General features: G+C 47.8%; 4 protein-coding genes across 4 annotated transcripts; 3 read left to right on the forward strand and 1 right to left on the reverse strand.

The window, feature by feature from the left end:
- The first annotated feature begins 633 nt into the window (after positions 1–633).
- FOMMEDRAFT_140925 (uncharacterized protein) lies at positions 634–1,219 on the forward strand. The gene has a single exon (XM_007266877.1). The coding sequence runs from the start codon at positions 848–850 to the stop codon at positions 1,058–1,060; it is 213 nt and encodes a 70-aa protein (XP_007266939.1). The 5' UTR covers positions 634–847; the 3' UTR covers positions 1,061–1,219.
- Positions 1,220–3,988: 2,769 nt separating this feature from the next.
- On the forward strand, positions 3,989–5,973 carry FOMMEDRAFT_156617 (uncharacterized protein; the record flags this gene model as incomplete). The annotated part of the gene is made up of 4 exons (XM_007266878.1): positions 3,989–4,239; positions 4,327–4,363; positions 4,445–5,187; positions 5,277–5,973. The coding sequence occupies 4 exons, from the start codon at positions 3,989–3,991 to the stop codon at positions 5,971–5,973; spliced, it is 1,728 nt and encodes a 575-aa protein (XP_007266940.1).
- A 2,607-nt stretch (positions 5,974–8,580) lies between these two features.
- FOMMEDRAFT_123460 (40S ribosomal protein S5-1) lies at positions 8,581–9,785 on the forward strand. The gene is made up of 6 exons (XM_007266879.1): positions 8,581–8,689; positions 8,797–8,934; positions 8,996–9,101; positions 9,159–9,299; positions 9,372–9,473; positions 9,534–9,785. Exons 1-6 carry the CDS (start codon positions 8,607–8,609, stop codon positions 9,573–9,575), a joined length of 612 nt encoding a protein of 203 aa, XP_007266941.1. The 5' UTR covers positions 8,581–8,606; the 3' UTR covers positions 9,576–9,785.
- A 5,507-nt stretch (positions 9,786–15,292) lies between these two features.
- On the reverse strand, positions 15,293–18,592 carry FOMMEDRAFT_85941 (uncharacterized protein; the record flags this gene model as incomplete). Its single annotated transcript, XM_007266880.1, has 1 exon — positions 15,293–18,592. One exon carries the CDS (start codon positions 18,590–18,592, stop codon positions 15,293–15,295), a length of 3,300 nt encoding a protein of 1,099 aa, XP_007266942.1.
- Positions 18,593–19,546: the final 954 nt, after the last annotated feature.

Genomic DNA, 19,546 nt, shown 5'->3' on the forward strand with positions numbered 1-19,546 from the left:
TCCAATCGAATCCTAAAGTAATAAGCAGCCCAATGATCTCGAAGGGACAGGAATAATACCAAATTCGTAACAAAAGCACCCATAGTTTACGAAGATGGATTGGCCTCTCGATCACAATGGAGGTCAATCAGATAGAGTTGTCCCTGTCTCACTTAACCTGCACGAGACCAATCGTGTAAACAACAATAATTTTGAACTTGAGCTGGAGTGAGAGGTTGGAATATGCCTTGCAACACCAATGCACATGCTAAAAATTCAAGACAGATAGAGCAGATCACGAACAAAAATATAAAAGAGAGCTTGTCTCGACAACCTTCCATGTAGAGCACATACGAAGATCACCTCCCCAAATACAATGAAGTAAATAACAAAATCTTATTCGGGTCTTCGGACTTTGATTCGCACTAATGTTGAAGGCTCGAAGTCCTTCGATTAAATTTGGCGTTCCTTGCCTCTCCCACATGTGTGTTAACCCACACTGTCATCCGATGAGCTGGCGCTGCTTCGGAGGATTGCTTTACCGGTTCGGTTTAGTGACGGTGACGGTGAGTGCGGGTTTATTCCCAATCTCACAAAAGATGGAGAAGAAACTTTGGAACTAGTTCACGAAAAATAAGATTGTGAAAATGTATGGTCGATTTTTCATTTAGCTTGGAGGATACAGAATGAACGTCCAGCAGACCTGCTAGCTGTACTGTAAAATGAAATCAGTAAAATCCGAGATGAAAGACATCTTCCTTCTTCTCCCTCTCCCCCTTCCTCTATTCCGTTTTCGTTTCTCGTTTGAACTTCGAATACTTGCCACATCTGTTAAGGTGCCTGGACCTGGCGCCCGAGATCATAGGTCATGAACGTTCGAATCACAAGCCGCAAGTTGCATCCGCTCGTATCGGCTCTGCCGTCCACCCCAAATCATCCCAAGAAAACTTTAGAGAATCCCAGACTATCCACAGAGAGCACCAAGCACGCCAAGTATCTCCCATCCAGACCGAGCTCTCTTACACTCTCGACGCGGCGAGAAGAAGCTCTCTATGTAACAACACCTCATTCCACAACTTAAAGTGAAGTAAAATCAGTATCCGGAAGCCGGTGTCTTTCTGGCTCAGGCACACTCGAGACGGTTTGAGTTGATCTTCGACAGTGTGTGTCAGTCTAAACGAGTAAAGTGGAGCCTTGTTCTGGATTCCCGAGTTCTCGAACCGCTGGCCGCTTGGTTGACCTGCTGGCGTGGTTGTGGACGTGCCTCGGGAGTCTATCGGGTTATCTGAGGGGTAGTGGAATACTGAGTGGCCATGTGAGCTGGAACATTAAGATGTTGCTAAAGAAGTTGCTGCAGAAGAAAAATAAGGATTTGCACCTTCCTTCGATCAAGTATTGCGAACGGAATCAAATCTGGATCAACGTTCTTCCACAGCTCTTCTAGCAAAATTATATGAACAAAATATGAGAGAAGAAAGAGAAGAAATGAAAAAGGAAAAGCCAGCACAAATTGCCGATTTAAGTCTGTCCGTCTTGACAGATGTGATCAGAAGGAAGAGAAGAAATCGACAGGAGCGGGAGGGAGTGCGGCCAGGGCGGGGGGACAGAAGGCATGTATGCATATTGGCTTTTTATAGAAATGAACACTCTTCGTGCATGAGGTATGAAGGGGTAGGGACAGTACTAGTGTCGGGAGAAGCAAAGAACAAACCTTCCATGTATGTAATTGTACAACCACAGACCACACATACATACTTATCTCCGTGCAAAACGCAAAAACACAACACATGCCTGCGTCGCCGAAGGGAGATTTCGGAAACGAAAAGCGGCGGGCATGAGTGAGAAGAAAATCCGTTTATGTGGAGGTTTCGGTAATGGGTTAGGGAACCAGCAGCGCCGATGAACGCGGTATTTCCGAAAAGCAGTTCTAAGGCACATACGAATATATGCGCCTTTCTCACCGTTCCAGTGTTAAAGCGAAGAAATTGACAAATACTTACGAAATCATCCTGCAAAGTAGTACTTGCCTTAAATATTAATTTTCTGACACGGTCTTTCCGGAAAGCAGTTTCAAGACAAATACGCATATATACACCTTTCATATCATTCTAGTTTTGTTGCGAGGAAATAAACAAAACATGAGGAATCTCTGCAAAGTAGAACTCGCCTTAAGTGTGAAACGTCAGTCCGAGTGTATGCTTATTAAATCCGACATTTGGAATGCCTAGCCACAGCTTTCGGAGGAAGCGCACATCCGTCTTCCGCATACAGCAAGCATACGGCGCTCGTAGATTCCGTTTACCATAGATATTCGGATTCGTCGGCAAGTCCAAACAGTGAGCATCACTAGATCAAAGCTGTTGCGTTCGCGTGCTACCGACCCGAGATCAGATGGCGGCAGCGGCGATAATTTGTTCAAATTCGTTATCATTAACATTGAAACAAGCTGGGGGCGCAGTCGAGTGAAACGGAGTGGGCGTCTCAGGATATTGTATAATTGAATCAGCCAGTGCAGTTGCTAATACGAATAAACCGCAAAGGAAATAATTGGATGATGTTAGGTGACTCGAGTTGGAGTACAGTACAGGAATGACTGTGACTGTAGCTGGGACGGTACTCTCTTCTTCGAGAAGGTTCGTGTAGTCAAAAGTACAAGCCAGACCATGCATGATGGACACTGGGACGGTTTGAAAGCAGGTTCGGATCGCCGAAGAGGCGTTCGCCGATCCGGATGGACTGCGCGCTAGCACTGCGCAAAGGCCGCTCAGAGCCTCAGACATCTACTTACCCACATAAAGTAAATATGGAAGATCTCTTCGGTCATTTGTGTGAGACTCGCAAGGCTCCCGACTAGACACTGCGGCTGCGGGTACTCACTATAGAGACAAGAGAAGACGTGACGGGCTATATTTCCCTCTTCCTTTGAAAGCGCAAAATTAAACGAAAATGGATATTGATCACGGATTGCCCTGTCGCGTGCAACGCGAGGTTTACCGTTTCGATGACCCGGACTTCTGGGCCTTTGGACCTACCCACCCGACGGCGCATGCGCGGTTGCGTAGTGACGCGAGGGCGGGGCGGTGCTCGCTGTTGCGCGTGGTTCTCGGCCCGACTGATGGACCGAGTTTGTTGTGTTGTTCGATTTCGATGGCGGCCTGTTGGTCTGGCTGGCTGTGTCCTACGTGACACCAGTACGTACTGACTGACAACTGACTCGCAGAAGCGCTCAAGGAGGCTAGTACAGTGGCTTTAGCTCTGGCTCCAGCAACAACGGGCGTAGAAAGACGCCTGATATACGTTTCCAATTCCAATTCATCGCAGATCGGAGACATGATTCCCATCTGAGACTTTTTCGCGTCACGTACATATCTAATTAGTTGGGCAGGATCGGAGTGACAATTAAACATGTCAAGCGAGCAAATACGGATGAACGAAATGATAAATAATAGCGGAGATACATACATGCATACGTACCGTACATATATAGTGATATGGAGAGACAGGATGTTTAATCATTATTGTGGCGTCGGCGTCGGAAGGTTACAAATAAGGCTGCAGATGATGATGATGATGATAATTAGAGGACGGCTACGGGAATATACTTATTGACTCTGTGCCTTGGCCGGAAGAAGTGTGTGAGAAGAGAGAAATGCCGGGCATATTGCGAGAAGGGACGGCTTGAATAGGCGAATCAGGGGAATGGAGAGTGATGTGTGGGTGAGCTGGCAAGGCAGACATGCCAATGATGATGTATGCATATATCCATGCCCATGTGCACCCTGGAGTCCTGGACGTAGTGGATATTATTCCGAGTCCGTCCGGAGGCAAATAAGCAAAGGAGTGGAAAGAGGCAAGAGCAACACGGGCTGTGGCGGCTAGTACGACGCTAATAGTAGATGTGCAAAGGCGGAGGGAAATTGGGAAATGCAACGGTTACGGCAGTGAGTGGAGGATTGCGGGACATATGGACGGCTGAGATGAGACCGTCTTTGGGAGGAGGCAAAGGCCGATGGACCTGGAGCGCCATTGTCACGGACGGACTGTGAAGGGTCCGGTCACGCTCACGGTCACATTAGGAAATGCCGCCTTGTTCAGTCGCTCGCATCCTTCTCTGAATCTCTCCACTTCCCAAGTGCCCTCGTCCTCACTTCGCCGTACTTCCTCCTCCTCCTTCCCTCCCGCCCTCCTCCCGCCCCAGACAATGTCTGCACACGCCACCGCGTCCGCAGGTCAGCTCCAGAGGGCTCGCTCAAAGAAACGGTATGTGGCATCGCCCCTCCCACCCATCTAGTATTCCCCGCAAGGACCACCTATCTCATCTTGCCTCGGGTCACCCCCATCCAACAGACGAGCTATCCTCGAACATGCACTCAAAGGCATAAAGGTCGGTTGCGCTCTGCACTTGTATCCTCCTTTGCATCCTTGCCCTGACACGCGGTCCGCACCCCCGTCCCGCGCCCCATAGATCATCGGAACCATCGCGGCTCCTTTAGCTCCCGAGCTACCGCCGTCCCCGCCTGCCTCGCGCAGTCCGTCTCCAGCACCCGCACCACTCCCAACAGCCAGTTCCTCCAAGCGCAAGCTTGATGCTTCTGCAGACACGCCAGAAAGCGCAAAGCGGCCTAGGGTAACCAAACCACAGCCGCATTCCTCGGAACTGGCATCCGCGTCCTCCTCGGCGTCTGCCACTCTTGTAGCCTCCTCATCCTCCTCGCCTACTAATGCAGTAAGATCCACCGGACCAGCTCATGTTTCTCCAATCGCGGCTGCTGCATCGTCTTCCATTGGGGGCCTGTCTTCGCGGTCTCTCACGGTCTACGAACCCGTCCGACGGCCGCGGCATGGTGTTGAATCATTAAATTTCAAACAGATGCATGATAGTTATCACGCGCAAGCACGAGCGTTCAAGTATTCCGGTGAGGCGCGTTATTTGGCAAGCTACCCGCAAAGCCACCAACGTCACCGTCCATTAAGGGAACCGCCTGCTAAGGGTACACCATACCACACACATGGAGGACTCATGGGCTTGCTTGAATCGCTAGAAGCCTTGATCTGCTTCATCTATGCTGCTTGGTGTCAAGATCACTACAATAGAGATGAAAATTCATGGGAGTCGATCCCCGGTTACTTGGAATGGTGCAAGTCAAGATGGTTAGGCCAGGTGGGGTCGCGGGATAACGTCCGCGAGAAGTCATTCCTTGGTCTCATGTGAGTCATTTGCTCTTCCTTCATATCTCGGCGTCGTGCTAGATGATCAATATCAAACACGTTGCTAACCGCGCCTTTCGTTACTCTAGCCACATGATCGAGGCCTTCATGCGTCAGCGCCTTGTGCGCTACAGACTCAGTTCGTTTTTGGAGCTGAGGACGAAAGAGTATTTCTACGAGATTGAGCGTGTTACAAAGGCGAAGCAGGCTGCTGCAGAAGCATCATCAGCGAAACCCAAGCCTACCCCGCCCGAGAAGTCTTTACCTTCCCCGGACACAGACGCGGCGAGTGCCAACTCAACACCGGTAAACCCCGGTAATACACCTTTAAATACACCTTTCAATGCGAATGACAGTCGCTCGGAGGATGCAAAAAGAGGTATAAACAAGATGGCGTCTACTCGTCCACCCGAATCAAACGCACCGCCGGAAGTTTTTGTGCCAGTCAAGCAGTCTTACATCGTGAATACCAGGACCCTCCTGAATCTCCAGAGTATGGCTTCACGAGAAATGCGACAGTCGGAGAAGCTCCTTTCTTTAGCAATAATGCGGGAGCATTTCCCGCACACTTTTGGCAGGATGGTGTGCTCAACACTATCCGCTGATGAGGAATACGAGCCTGACATGGAAGACGGCGAAGGCGAGCTGTTCTGGCCCAGTCAATGCGTAACAGGCGATGGCATCGCTTGGGTTTGCCTGATGGGTCGTGCAATGGTCAGAGAATTCGGAAAGGAGATCGGCTATACCAGTCTCTCTGGGGCCATACCCAAGCCTACCTCCAGCTAAAAATCGCGATGCCTGCGTTTCAGCATTATAAAGTCACTCGGGTGCTAAATTATTGGTACTGGTATGTGCTCTGCGAGCACCACACGCATGGATACTCTTTATTAGCAACAAACTGTCATGCGAGAGCTCCGAACAGGTAGTCGCAGTCGTTTCACCTCTAGATGGGAACTCTATTCGGTTCTGAGTACATCTCAGGCCGCTACGGTCATCTCGCTGCTCGTAAACGCTCATCATCGAGCCATAGGCGGGGATATCTAGTGCCGTCTAGGGTATCTATGCTCGCTTCATGTCTTCGATGCATGCGAGTATACACCGCGGAATGCGTCTGCCATTTGGCGCCGCTCAGGACCCGCAGCCGGACCGCAGAGCACACTCCCACGCTTCTCACCTCAACTCATTTCTTCGACCCCGTTTACCCATCTGTCTAAACTCCACGCTCTGCACACCCGGTTTGAGTTATCCTCGTGTAAACTTACACCCCTTTAGAAGGGTACATACTCTGGAAAAGCGGGGATTCGTCGAGCCAAGTCGGGGCTCGGCGTTGACCATCTGGTTGGCGCATTGCGGAACACACACTGGTTTCTTGGGTCTCCGATTTACTTCTGGGTATTATCTCACGTCGTAACATTTTCGCCGCACATGGAATATTCACCCGCATCTGATTTCATATCGCACCATCTTCTCACTTCGTTTATTTACGCCATATTAGGGCATTTTCATTTGTTTTATTTCTTTGTCTATCCACGTCTTTAACTTGCTGTCGATTGTGCTTTGCTTCACCTCTTACTCATCGTCTTATTCTACTTACCATCTGTCACATTAGTACCAAAGCAATCTGCATTATCAGTCAGCACTACTTCTCTCCCGCCGTTTCCACTCTCCCGGACATCATCATCATCACAGCCACTTACTCAAAAGGTCGCATTTGTTCCTGTTTTCTTGGTCACCACTCGTGGATACGGGTTTAAGCGGAGGTTTCGGACGGCATCGCTCATTTCATAGTTGCGCTGCGTTCATCCGACTGTTACCGCCCTTAGAGCAATTGGACGGTGAGGTCGCGCGACTTAGTGAAACGACCGGATATTGGTTTTCGTTCTTGTATCAGCGGCCGTTGTTGGTCTCCACGTTTTACCAATATCCAGAGCTCGTCTCGGTTGCTTTCGTCTCGCTATATAGGCCGTCTCCCCATTACCCATCCCGTCCTCTACCCCTGTGTCCCTACGTCTCCATAACTATTTTTACCACGCTTTGCTCCCCTTGGTTATCTTGTGCTATATCCGTTTTTGTACGATCAGAGGCTATATCGAGGAAGGGCGTTCTTTATTTGTATAGTTTGTAAATGTAATAATGCGTTGCGAACGCGCATAAATTGGAATCGCAGCGTCTTGGATTGGATTCTTTGCTCTGCGAAACTCTCTTTCGTTTCATTTTGTTTCAATTTTGTGTATTGTGTATTGTGTGGTGTGTGGTGTATGGTGTATGGTGTATGGTGTATGGTGTATGGTGTATGGTGTATGGTACGTACGGTATGTATGCGTTTCGTTGAGGCTATACTTGTTTAGGACAAGGTTCTTGCATCGATGTGCGTGTAATATGAAAAATGAAAATGTGCGGTATGGCTGATTCCATTCATGATGAAACCACAACCCCCTCTTTGCCTGTGCAGGCGGAAGTTACTCATATACTCATATGTCATGTGGAGTATCGAGTGTGTTTTGTGTTTTGGTGGGTAAACTATGCACGCGACAACGACGCAATTTTCGATTGTGCGACTTCAGTGTTGTTTATAAGTCTCTTTGTAAGAGAGAAAACGTGAATAGTGAATAGTGATGATACATGAACACGGACACAGACAGGACGAAGCGAGAAACCGGAACCGTGATGTTCGGGTGAACGTGCGAGAGACCGCGTGCGTCTCGAGGCGGAGCTTGAGGAGTGTGAGAGTAGTGGGAAGTGTATCATTTTTGGGACTGTATGCACATGCGTTTTTCGGGAGCGCAGTTGGGTCGTTCTCTCACGAACTAAGTACAGAAGTGCGTACATTTAACATTGATACAATGCACGTTTTATTGTTAGTGAACTTCGAAGGTGTCGCCGTCCGCGCCGACTTTAGATATAGTTTCCGGCCAAGGACGGAGAAACAGCGACGGAGCGAGATGAGATTCCTTTAATAAAAAAAACTTAACTAAAAAGCAGAGCAAAGAACGTGATATTCGCGAGAATCATCACGTGATGCCTCAATTACCCTTTAGGTTCTTAGAATCTAGTATTAATATTAATTTGTGGAACGGGTTTACATGCGCAATGTGAATGCTTAATGCAGACGGCTACGGCTAAAGTTGCTGCCTTCAGGGGCATGGACCAGTTTGAGTGGAGTTGCGAAATGGGAAGTCGCCGCACTCGAGACGGCGCCAGTTCTAAAATTAATTTGTTCCAAATGAATAAACCTTATTATGTAAGTAGAGACTATATAGTATTATCTCAGCATATTCTCACACTCTCATACCTCGAATTTCGTGCCACTGCAACGACGTTCGCTAAGTGCTCAAGATCGGTACGTGCTGCTGCTGCTAACATTTCGTCCATCGTACTGAAAGTTATTGTATAGCCCACTCGCTCAAAAGCTCGTCAAGATGGCGGCCATCGAAACTCTCCCCTCGTCGATCTCGAACCTTGGCTCGGACATCAAGCTGTTTGGAAAGTGGGATACTCAAGAGTGCGTCTCCTTTTTAACTCGTTCTCATGCATACTTAGAGTTGACCATTGTTTCTGTCCGGTGTTTTCAATCCTTGACTCGCTGAAACTTGGTGTTTTGTTATGAAGTGTCGAAGTCAAGGACATTTCGTTGACCGACTACATCCAAATTCGCCATGCCGTGTACCTCCCACATACTGCTGGCCGTTATGCGAAGAAACAGTTCAAGAAAGCTCAGATGCCGATTGTCGAGCGCCTTGTTGACAGGTATGTGTCGCTTTGTTCACTTCACGTCTTTATGAAAGTTGCTAATTATTTGTGTTGAAAGCTTGATGATGAAAGGTCGCAACAACGGGAAGAAGCTCATGGCGCTCCGTATCGTTGCACATGCGTTTGAGATCATCCACCTGCTTACGGACCAGAATCCTATTCAGGTGCGCAACCGCGTCTGGTGCAATATTTATTGAATACTGAATGAGGGTTGCATACAGGTCCTTGTCGATGCAATCGTCAACACTGGCCCTCGTGAAGACTCAACTCGTATCGGCTCGCAGGGTACTGTCCGTCGTCAGGCCGTCGATGTTTCACCTCTTCGTCGTGTAAATCAGGCTATTGCTCTTCTCACCATCGGCGTAAGTATTGATTTAAAATCATTTATCTACGAAGATTAGAGAAATAATTATGCTGATATGGCATTTGTGTAGACCCGTGAATCTGCATTCCGCAACGTTAAATCTATTGCAGAGTGCTTGGCAGATGAACTCATCAACGCCGCCAAGGGGTCATCAAACTCATATGCGATCAAGGTTTGTATTTTCCTTCTTCCCTGTATTTCTCACAAACTAATGCAGTTCCTTGTCAAATAGAAAAAGGACGAACTCGAGCGTGTCGCCAAGTCCAACCGGTAAACCTTCACGCTCAACCCTTCTTCGCATTTGGCAGCAGGTTTGTGTACTCAAATATGAGAACTCCAAATGTACATTTGTCAGGGATGTTCTTCGTCTTTGGCTGCTATGCGTAATTCTCTTATGTCGGCCAAGCCTATTCCCAATGTTTGTATCCTCATGCCTTTCTCTCCGCATTCCTCGCCTTGCAAATAACAAAAAAGGCTTTTACGCTGAGATCTGAATATGTGCTTGCTTGGTCTGCGTGAAGTCCTGAACGTGTAATTCCTAAGCGATCCCCTTTGATCGTGAAAAGAAGGGCGACTCTGACTTAGCAAATACCATTGTAGAGAGGAGATAAGCTGTGCTCAAAGGGCTTATCGCGTCGCTCGCGTGTTGTTGAGATCATTCGACCACAAAAACAAAGTCTTATCAACCAAATATATGGTTGCATATAATGAAGCTGTACTATTACAATAACTCACATTCCACTATTTTATTTTCGGTTCGATCTGATGTATTCTTCTGTGTTATATTTTAAACTTTGTTTTGAATACCCCCTTTTTTTCTGTACAAGCTAGTCTAGAATGTTAAGTAGGAGCAATTAGACATAATCACTATGCAGCATTTGTTACACAGCTATTAGCTGATTTATAGCAAAAGACAAGACTGGATAAATGTTATTTCAAGTTGCCAAGCTAACATTCATTCTGTGCTTGAAAGACACTGCATCCTTTTTGCCACCCGAGTCTGCAGTGCAGTGTGTACTGCCACGCTTGGCAGCGCGGTCGAGTTCGCAGCAATAGCAAATGTGATCGGCCTAATCGTATTATAGCCAAAAAATTATTCGAGGATCGTGCTCCACACTTTAATGAGAAGAAGCGAGCCCGGAATTGATGATTAGAGTGGGACCTGTGCATGAATAGAAGCATGAGACCTTGTCAGCAGGAACACAAACTGATAATAAATACTGTAAAGCCCTTTATAGTTTACAACGTCACTCAAGCACCTATATGCACAAGGTTCACCCATCGTTCAGTCCGAATACCATCCCGCGCTTTCAGCTGCGAAGCTGCTTCTTGAAGGCCACCAGCCGCCCTCTTGTACTTCGCCTCGCCGTCCTCGCAATTGTTTATGTACTCATAAACAGCTTTAGCTAATGCAGGCCCATCCTCGTCAAGCAGCTCCACATCGAACCAATCACGCTCCGAAAATCAGAGAATTGCATAGCTGCTGCAAGGTGAAGGACCTCGTCGTGCGCGCCATCGTGAGGTTGTTCAGCGGTGTGGCAAGCAGAGAGGAAATCGAACTCCGCATTTGGAAGACTAGCTTGGACGATATCAAGCATTGTTAATCCACCGTCCGATAGATTGAATGAGGAGCCAAATGCTTTCGAAACTAAAGACCCATGGCAAGTGAAATGGACCCATGTTGCCTCCCGGAGGGCTTTGATTGCTGCTCTGCGCGATGGGCATGTGTTATTTCTAAGCAATTTGGTGCTCATTCCGCAATTTCGGATATTTCTAATTTCCTGCTTAGCTTTGCGAAGTGAGCTACTATCCCTCAAATCCCCGATGAAAAGCACTGTTGGTTCTTCCTCGGCACTCCCTGCTCGAGCTTTGATGAGGGCACCGAGCGTCGGAGTATATGACGAGATATAATCGTCCAATGAATATTTCGTATTACCTGCTGTATCCTTGAAAGGGCCTGCGGCGTGGAATGGAAGCACAGACAACATCGACGTCGGACACCACCAAATGCGACTACCTTCGGCGATCCCACGCTCCCTCAGTTTGTCAACGACTTTGGAGACTACTCTATCCCATAGCACTTTCATTGCGCCGCGAAGCTCCTTGTCATACTCCAGGGAATCAGCTCCGAGCCGTCGGCGCGTTACGACGAGTTCATTGCACAGCTTTATGCTATCGTCATAAAATCTGTCGTCCAGCGGAACGCAGTCGACTGATGAGGTATCATTAGAGTGGATAATGAGTGCATCAGAGCGATATCTGCTGTGGTTGACTACAATGACTGGCCCCTCTGAAGCCGCCCGCCGCACCACGTCAAAGGGTGTCGCGCCGAGGAAGTTCTCAAACCCCGGGATTCGCCGGATTTTGCTAAGAATCTCCTCTTGCTCATTCATAAGTTGCCTCTTTAACTTAAGCAGCTCATCAAATGATTTTCGTTCCGCCTGCGGGTCCCATGCACTGATCTATCTATCCTGACGATCGAACTGGACCTCAACACTTCATGCGAGAACATGAGATTCTCCAGTTGATAACTGATATCCTTGAATCTGTCGGCGAGTTCTCCGTTCGTTTCTGCAAGTTGATCTAGAGGAGTCCTAGCGCTGCGCAGCTGCGACCAGAGTAATCCCCTTCCTTGCTCCAATATTTCTACGGCTTGCTCCATTTGATTTTTCTCTACTGCATAGGAAGCCGCATCCAGAGCGAGCGTTCTGTATTCATTATTCCTGAGAAGGAAATCATGTTGTGCATGGAGCGTTGGATTAATGATGAGAGCATGCTGAAGTATTGATATCGTTTCCTTGTAAGCGGTAAAGGCAGTGTTATAGCTGTGCCGACGTGCGAGATTGCCCATTGTCGCGCGGCAAAAAGGCGCTCCGATAATCCTGAGAATTTATGGATAGCAGCGAACTCCAGTAATTGCATACAGTCTTCAAACTCATCTGTGCACCACTGTTTACTGACCCGAACATAAAGAGAAATTGCGAGGTTCCCGAGTGACGTAGAACGATCAGGATGTCCTTCGGGACGAAGCTTGAGGGCAGATCGGTGCAACTCGATGGCCTCCTCGAGGTCTTCAGTCCTTCCATGCTGCAAATATTGAGTGGTCAGAGAACTTGCGAGGTTGTTGAGAATGAGAGAACGGTTATCGTGGCTTTCAGGAAGGACTTCGAGGGCGGCTCGCTGCATCCTAATAGCCTCCTTAAGATCCTCAGCCCTTTCAAGCTGCCTGTATCTGGTGATCAATGACTCTGCAAGATTGTTCAGAAACAAAGAACGATCAGGGTGGCCTTCGGGGCGAAACCCGAGGGCGGCTCGATGCATCCTGATGGCTTCCTCAAGGTCTTCAGTCCTTCCACGATGCAAGTATCGAGTGGTCAATTGATGTGCGAGGTTGTTGAGAAGCGCAGAATGATCAGGGCGGTATTCCGGGCAAAGCTTGAGTGTGGATCGGCACAACTCAATGGCCTCCTCGAGGTCTTCAGTCCTTCCATGCCGCAAGTAAGGCGACCCTGATCGTTCTTTGTCTCTCAACAATCTCGCGGATTCATTGACTACCCGATACTTGCAGCACGGAAGGACGGAAGACCTTGAGGAAGCCATTGGAATGCTCCGATCCGCCCTCGAGCTTCGCCCTGAGGGACATCCTGATCGATCTTTGTCTCTCAATAATCTAGGAAGTTGTTTGGGTACCCGATACAATCGGTATGGAAAGGCTGAAGACCTTGAGGTGGCCATCGGGATGCACCGAGCTGCCAAGGTTACGAAGTGAGAAAGGGCGATTAGGATGGCTTTCATGAAGAAGCTCGAGTGCGGTTCGGTGCAACTCGATAGACTGCTCAAGATCTTCAGTCCTTCCGTGCTGCAAGTAACGAGTGGTTAGAGAACTCGCAAGATCGTTAAGAGACAGAGAACGATCGGGGTGGCCTTCGGGGCGAAGCTCGAGGGCGGCTCTGTCCAGCTCGATAACCTCTCCTAGGTCTTCTAATTGGCCCCATCGCTCATATCGTGCCGAAAGGTAGCTTGCAAGGTTATACAGTGTTTCCGAACGATCAGAGTGTCCCTCAGGACGACGTTCGAGGGCAGTACGACCGTGAGCAATAGCCTGTTCAAGCTCTCCCCGTTCCCCTGATTGCTCGAAGATCCTCCAGTGTTTCAAGGCTAGAATGTGATGTGTTTGAGAGTCATGGAGGTTAGGAAAGCCATTGATCAAATCTTGAATCGCGGTGTGACTTGTTTCAATTCCATCTTATATGTGATCTAGCTCAGTTTTATATTGGTAAGAATTCAATTCTAGCAGCAAATTGAAACTATACTAAACATTACCTAGTAGTAATAAAGGTAGCCTGCCTTTGTACTCTCGTCCTAAACGAAACGTTGAAGCAAAAGATTATAAGTGCTATGCGGCGATGTTGGCCGCTGACTAGTGTTGGGAACACGTGGAGTAGTACTGCCCCCGTCAATTGGGCTGCGAAAGGTGTACGTGATGGAGGGCAGCGCACAATGGGCAAGACGTTCTGGATAAGAACTTAAAGAAGAGTCGGACACTTGCTCATCACACTGGTCATACCGAGAATAACAACGACAGCGTGATGGGGTTTGTAGGCATAAATAGGCTCGACCACCATTCATGTACTGACAAGGCAATAAAATTTGAAAAACACAGACCGGATCACATGATGCACAAGACAAGCCCGAATCACCTGATTCCCGGAGCATATGGCCAGCTCTCAACCGCTCTATTTTTTATTTATTCTACGCTCACTATGTATTATTCACCTTTAGATCCTCTGCAGGTATGGTATGACTATGATATGGTTTGCAGATGTTTTGCCTGATATAGATTATGAATAAATGAACGTAAATTGTGTGGGGTACAGTTACTTGCTATTGTATCATTGTATGTGCAATACTATTGTGTGTGCGAAATAATTAAAAAATGTGTCTAGAACTATTTATCCAAGTCCATGCAGAAGTATAAACACAGCAGTCTACATCTATGTGGTGTCCAGTGTGCAAATTCAGTTTGTTAAGGACATCAGTATCTACTCCGAGTCGACCTTGAATGCGGCCTCGATAGGTCAAGGATGCTACAAACTTGAAAGTGCAAAGGCTTTCCTTGAAATTGACCTTCTCCACCTATTCAATCAATGCTGCATGCGAGTGGAACACACCTAGTCCTTCTACCTGCATAAAATACCTTGTTACAATCCTATCAACTTCTTCGAGAAACGGACCACTGCTACCTTATCTTCGTCAACGTCAAGCAACGCAAGCAACTTTTTCTCCCCATTCTGCAAAGATTGATGTCTAGTACTTGTCGCACTGCCAGAATAAATTCATTATCTCTTGCAGTCTTGTTTTTGTTTTCATCTACAACAATATTAGTGTTGCATGATGTCCAGACAGATGCATTCTGCACATATATGGAGAGGTTTGAACTTCGAACGTGTAGGAGAATCGGGATTGATAAAACTTCTTGTATGCTCCTCATAGGATACCCTCCCAGAATTTGCCCTTCCCTAAACTTCATCTCACAGATCACAAGTTCACAAATCCATAATGTTAGCCTTATAATCCTCGAGCTCACTCAGTTGCACCTGTAGTAGTTTCCGACCATCTATCTCATCTGCGTCTCCATACATGACTCGAAGAATCTAGGACAGGCTCTCGTTCGAACATCTATGCACAGCTCTCTTACAGTAACTTAGAATAGTACATGTTCATGTTGTGATTTCCAGTTTTGGTTTCATCATCAAAGAATGCATGGAAAGTAATTTTAATCAAGAATGTCAGGTATTGCTGAAAGTGGCAACTTATGTCATATTCAGCCATGTATTTGTTGTCTGGAATGTGAAAGTGACCTGAAATTGACGAATGGAATGAACGAACGGAGAATAAATTTGTGCGTGCGTGAGTGCGCGAGTCCAAGTCCAGGCATCAGATTAACAATAATACATAGTAATCCATATTGTCGAGTCCATTACAAATCAATCAAGCACCTATATGCACGAAATTAACCCATCGTTCAGTCGGAATCCCTTCCTGTGCTCTCAACTCTATAGCAGCTCCCCGAAGACCCGCAGCTGCCTTCTTGTACCTCGGTTCACCGTCCTCACATTCATTCATATGTTCATAAACCGCTCGTGCAAAGAAAGGCCCATCTTCATCATATAGCTCCCACATTGTCCCAACCACGCTTCGGAATCCACTGAATTGCATAGCTGCTGATAGATGGAGTGCCTCGTCGTGTGCACCAGTACGGAAAAGCTCGGCGGTATGGCAGGCAGAAAGAAATGCGAATTCGGCATTTGGAACGTTTGCTCGGATGATATCCAACAACGTCAACTCGCGGTCGGAGAGCTTAAAAGAAGAGTTGAAAGGCTTTGGGTCCAAGTGACCATGACATGCGAAGTGAACCCATGTAACTTTCTGGAGACGCTCCATTACTGTACGACGAGATGCCCTACGATCGAGCAATATTGTGGTTCCTGGTTTGTCGCTGCCCAAGCAGTTCCGGACGTTACGAATTTCCTGTCGTGTCGATCGTAAAGTGGCAGTATCTCCGACGACAAGCAATTTCGTTCCGCCTGTATTGCCACCAGATCGGGCATTAATGAGTGCGTCAAGTGTCGGAGTATATGACGAAATGTAATCATCTAACAGGTATTTTATAGAACCATCGACGTCCTCGAATGGGCCCGCGGCATGGAATGGTAATGCAGATAACACGGATGTTGGACACCACCAGATACGAGTGCCTTTTGGGACCCCAACTTCTTTAAGTTTGACCACGACATTAGAGACCACTCTATCCCAAAGCATCCTCAACGTTTTGCGAAGCTTCTCGTCATAATCGGGTGAAGCCGCTCCACAGCGTTGACGCGCGTCCGAGAGCTCGTTGCATAGGCCAATACTATCTTCATAGAAAGCGTTGTCTAATGGAACACAAACGACCGACAGATTATCATGGGCGAGTACGATAAGCGCATCACATCGATATTTACTGTGATTGACAAGGACGACTGGTCCCTCCGATGCGGCCCTCAGTAGTATCTTAAATGGTGTGGCTTCAAGGAAGTTTTCGAACCCCGGAACTTGTCGAATGTCGTCAATAATCTCTTGCTGCTCATTTAAAAGTTGCTTTTTCAGTTTCAACAGCTCGTCAAATGATTTCCATCTTGACTTGTCGTCCGGCCTAAGCGACCCACTTTCATCCCTGATTGGTCCAGTCATTAACGCTTCGTGCGATGTTGCGAGATTCTCCAGATGGTGACTAACTTTCCGGAATCTGTCGCCGAGTTCTCTGTTCATCTGCGCAAGTTGATCCAAAGGCGTCCTCAGGACACGCAGCTGCGACCAAAGTAAGCCTCTTCCTTGCTCGAGTATCTCTACAGCTTGCTCCAATTCATTCTTCTCAACTGCGTAGGAGGCTGCCTCCATTGTCAACATTCTGTAGACATTTTTCCCGGTAAGGAAGTCGTGCTGTTCAGTGAGAGTTGGACTGACGGTGAGAGCATGTTGAAGTATCGATATTATCTCCTTGTAAGCCTTGATAGTAGTGTTATGGCTGTGTGATCGCGCGAGTTCTGCCCATCGACGCGCGGCAAGAAGGCGATCCAGTAATCCTGAGAACTGATGAGTAGCAGCGAGCTCCAGCAACCGCATACAGTCGTCAAACTCATCCATGCTCCATCTTTCCTTGATTCGAGCATATGAAGATAATGCGAGGTTCTTCAGTGACACAGAACGATGTGGATGGCCTTCGGGGCGAAGCCCGAGAGCGGCTCGGTGCATCTCGATAGCCTCTTCAAGATCCTCGGCCCGTCCATGCCGATTGAATCGGGTGCTCAAAGACATTGCAAGGTTGTCGAGAGAAACAGAACGACTAGGATGATCTTTGGGGCGAAGCTCGAGTGCGGTTCGGAGCAACTCGATGGCCTCCTCAAGGTCTTCATTCCTTCCATGCCGATCGTACCGGGCGCTCAGAGAATACGCGAGGTTGTTGAGAGAAATAAAACGACGAGGATGACCTTCGGAACAAAGCTTGAAAGTGGTTCGGTGCAGTTCGACCACCTCCTCGAGATCCTTGGTCCTTCCATGCAAATCATACTGGGTTCTCAGAGAAATTGCAAAGTTATTGAGAGACGCAAAACGTTCTGGATGGCCTTCGGGGCGAAGCTCGAGGGCGGCTCGGTGCATCTCGATGGCCTCCTCAAGGTCTTCAGTCCTTCCATGCAAATCGTAACGAGTGCTCAGGGAATCTGCGAGGTTGTTGAGAGACAAGGAATGACGAGGATGGCCCAAGGGACAAAGCTCGAGCGTGGCTCGTTCCAGCTCGATGGCCTCCTCAAGGTCCTCAGGCCTTCCATGCTGCTTGTATCGGTTCCTCAGAGAACTTGCAAGGCTGCTGAGAAACATAGAACGATGAGGATCGCCCTCGGGGCGAAGCTCAAGGGCAGCTCGGTGCATCTCAACAGCCTCCTCAAGATCCTCAACCTTTCCATACTGCTCGTATCTGGTACACAGAGAACTTGCAAGGCTGTTGAGAGACATAGAAAGATCTGGATGGCCTTCGGGACGAAGCTCCAGGGCAGCTTGGTCCAACTCAACAGCCTCCTCAAGGTCTTCAGTTCTTCCATGCTTCCGGAATCGGGTCCTCAGAGAATTTGCAAGGTTGTTCAGAAACATAGAGCGATCAGGATTGCCTTCGGTGCAAAGTTTGAGGGCGGTTCGGTGCACTTCGATGGCCTCCTCAAGGTCCTCAATCTTTCCATGTCGCTTGTATCTGGTGCCCAGAGAAATAGCGAGGCTGTTTAGAGACATGGAACGACCGAGATGACCTTCGGGGAAAAGCTCGAATGCCGCTCGGTCTAATTCGATAGCCTCCTCAAGGTCTTCAGCTCTTCCATGCTGCTTGTGCCGGGTCCTCAGAGAAGTCGTGAGGCTGTTGAGAGACAGAGAATATTCAGGATGACTTTTGGGACGAAGTTCGAGGGCGAATCGGTGCAACGCGATAGCTTCGTCTATATCTTCCCATTGACCCCATCGCTCGTATCGCGTCGAAAGGGAAACTGCGAGGTTATACAGCGATTCCGAACGATCGGGATGTCCTTTAGGGCGAAGTCTCAGAGCTGTACGATCGTGAGCAATAGACTTTTCGAGTTCTTCACGTTCCCCCGATTGCTCGAAGCGCTCCCAATATTCAAGGGCAAGGTCGTGATGCGTCCAAGGGTCACAAGGTTCATTGAATCCCACTGGAGAGTCTTGAATTGCAGAAGCGTACGATTCCATGTTTTACATGCTCTCCCTGGATTTGCACTGATTACTATGCAAACCTTGCAGCAAAGAGCAATAAGCTAAACAGAAATGCATTACCTGGAACTACTACCAGTAACCTGCCTTTGCTCTTCTTGTTGTATACAATACGTATACTTGGGCAATTGTAAGCACTATGTGAAGAGATTGGCTGCTGAGGAATGTCAGGAAATAGTAGACTAGTGCTTTCTTTTTTGTGAACTGGCTGTGAAACGTGTACAGCACAAGGGACTGGCAAGCAGCAGGCAGAATGTTGGTGATAAAGAAAGAGGCACGTGTTGAAGCACTCAGGCTGGTCATGCTCGGTACCATGGTCCATGGCAATGATAGATTGAGTACTTTTAGGTCACATGATGCAGGAAAGTGTTCGGATTACCTAACCCAAATTCTACTGGGCTCTTAGCCAATAGTTCTTCTCCTTTTGCTTACTGTGTCATTATGTGATTATAGATCTGCTGTAGGTCAGTTAGGGAGAAAACCCAGAAGGGGTCTAATTAGAGAGACTCTAGGGTCCCTTTTACCCCTCCTAACTAGATTCAGTAGAGTAAGTATCTTAGGTGCAAAGTCATGTGAGAAGACGTGTTGGATATAGAAGAGGAAAGCAGTGATTGTCTAAGCTCTTCTCTACCTGGGATTATTGTGAGAAAATAGCATTGCTGTACTACCACAGTTAGTGCTTCAGCACAACCCCAAGGGCAAGGATTATCATTAGATCCTGTCCATTAGCTCCTGTCCAGACACATCATAAATGGACTATCTCTGTGGCCCTGGATCTCTGTAGCAATCTTGTCTAGCTAACAGAAGCAATGTACCAACGTGCCAGGCAGAGCTAAAGACCATCTATCAAGTGTACACCTTGACTGTTACAGCCTGTAATAGAAATAATTGTTGTATTATAACTGGAGCAAAGCAGAGAAACTATTCCGTCCA

This window comes from Fomitiporia mediterranea, assembly GCF_000271605.1.
Source record: "Fomitiporia mediterranea MF3/22 unplaced genomic scaffold FOMMEscaffold_6, whole genome shotgun sequence".
In the NCBI taxonomy this organism is placed as follows: domain Eukaryota; kingdom Fungi; phylum Basidiomycota; class Agaricomycetes; order Hymenochaetales; family Hymenochaetaceae; genus Fomitiporia; species Fomitiporia mediterranea.

Coding starts and splice junctions, on each gene's coding strand:
- FOMMEDRAFT_140925 (XM_007266877.1), top strand. CDS start 848: ATGAACGTTCGAATCACAAGCCGCAAGTTGCATCCGCTCGTATCGGCT.
- FOMMEDRAFT_123460 (XM_007266879.1), top strand. CDS start 8,607: ATGGCGGCCATCGAAACTCTCCCCTCGTCGATCTCGAACCTTGGCTCG. Junction 8,690..8,796: donor GGAAAGTGGGATACTCAAGA/GTGCGTCTCCTT, acceptor TTTGTTATGAAG/TGTCGAAGTCAAGGACATTT. Junction 9,102..9,158: donor CGGACCAGAATCCTATTCAG/GTGCGCAACCGC, acceptor GGTTGCATACAG/GTCCTTGTCGATGCAATCGT.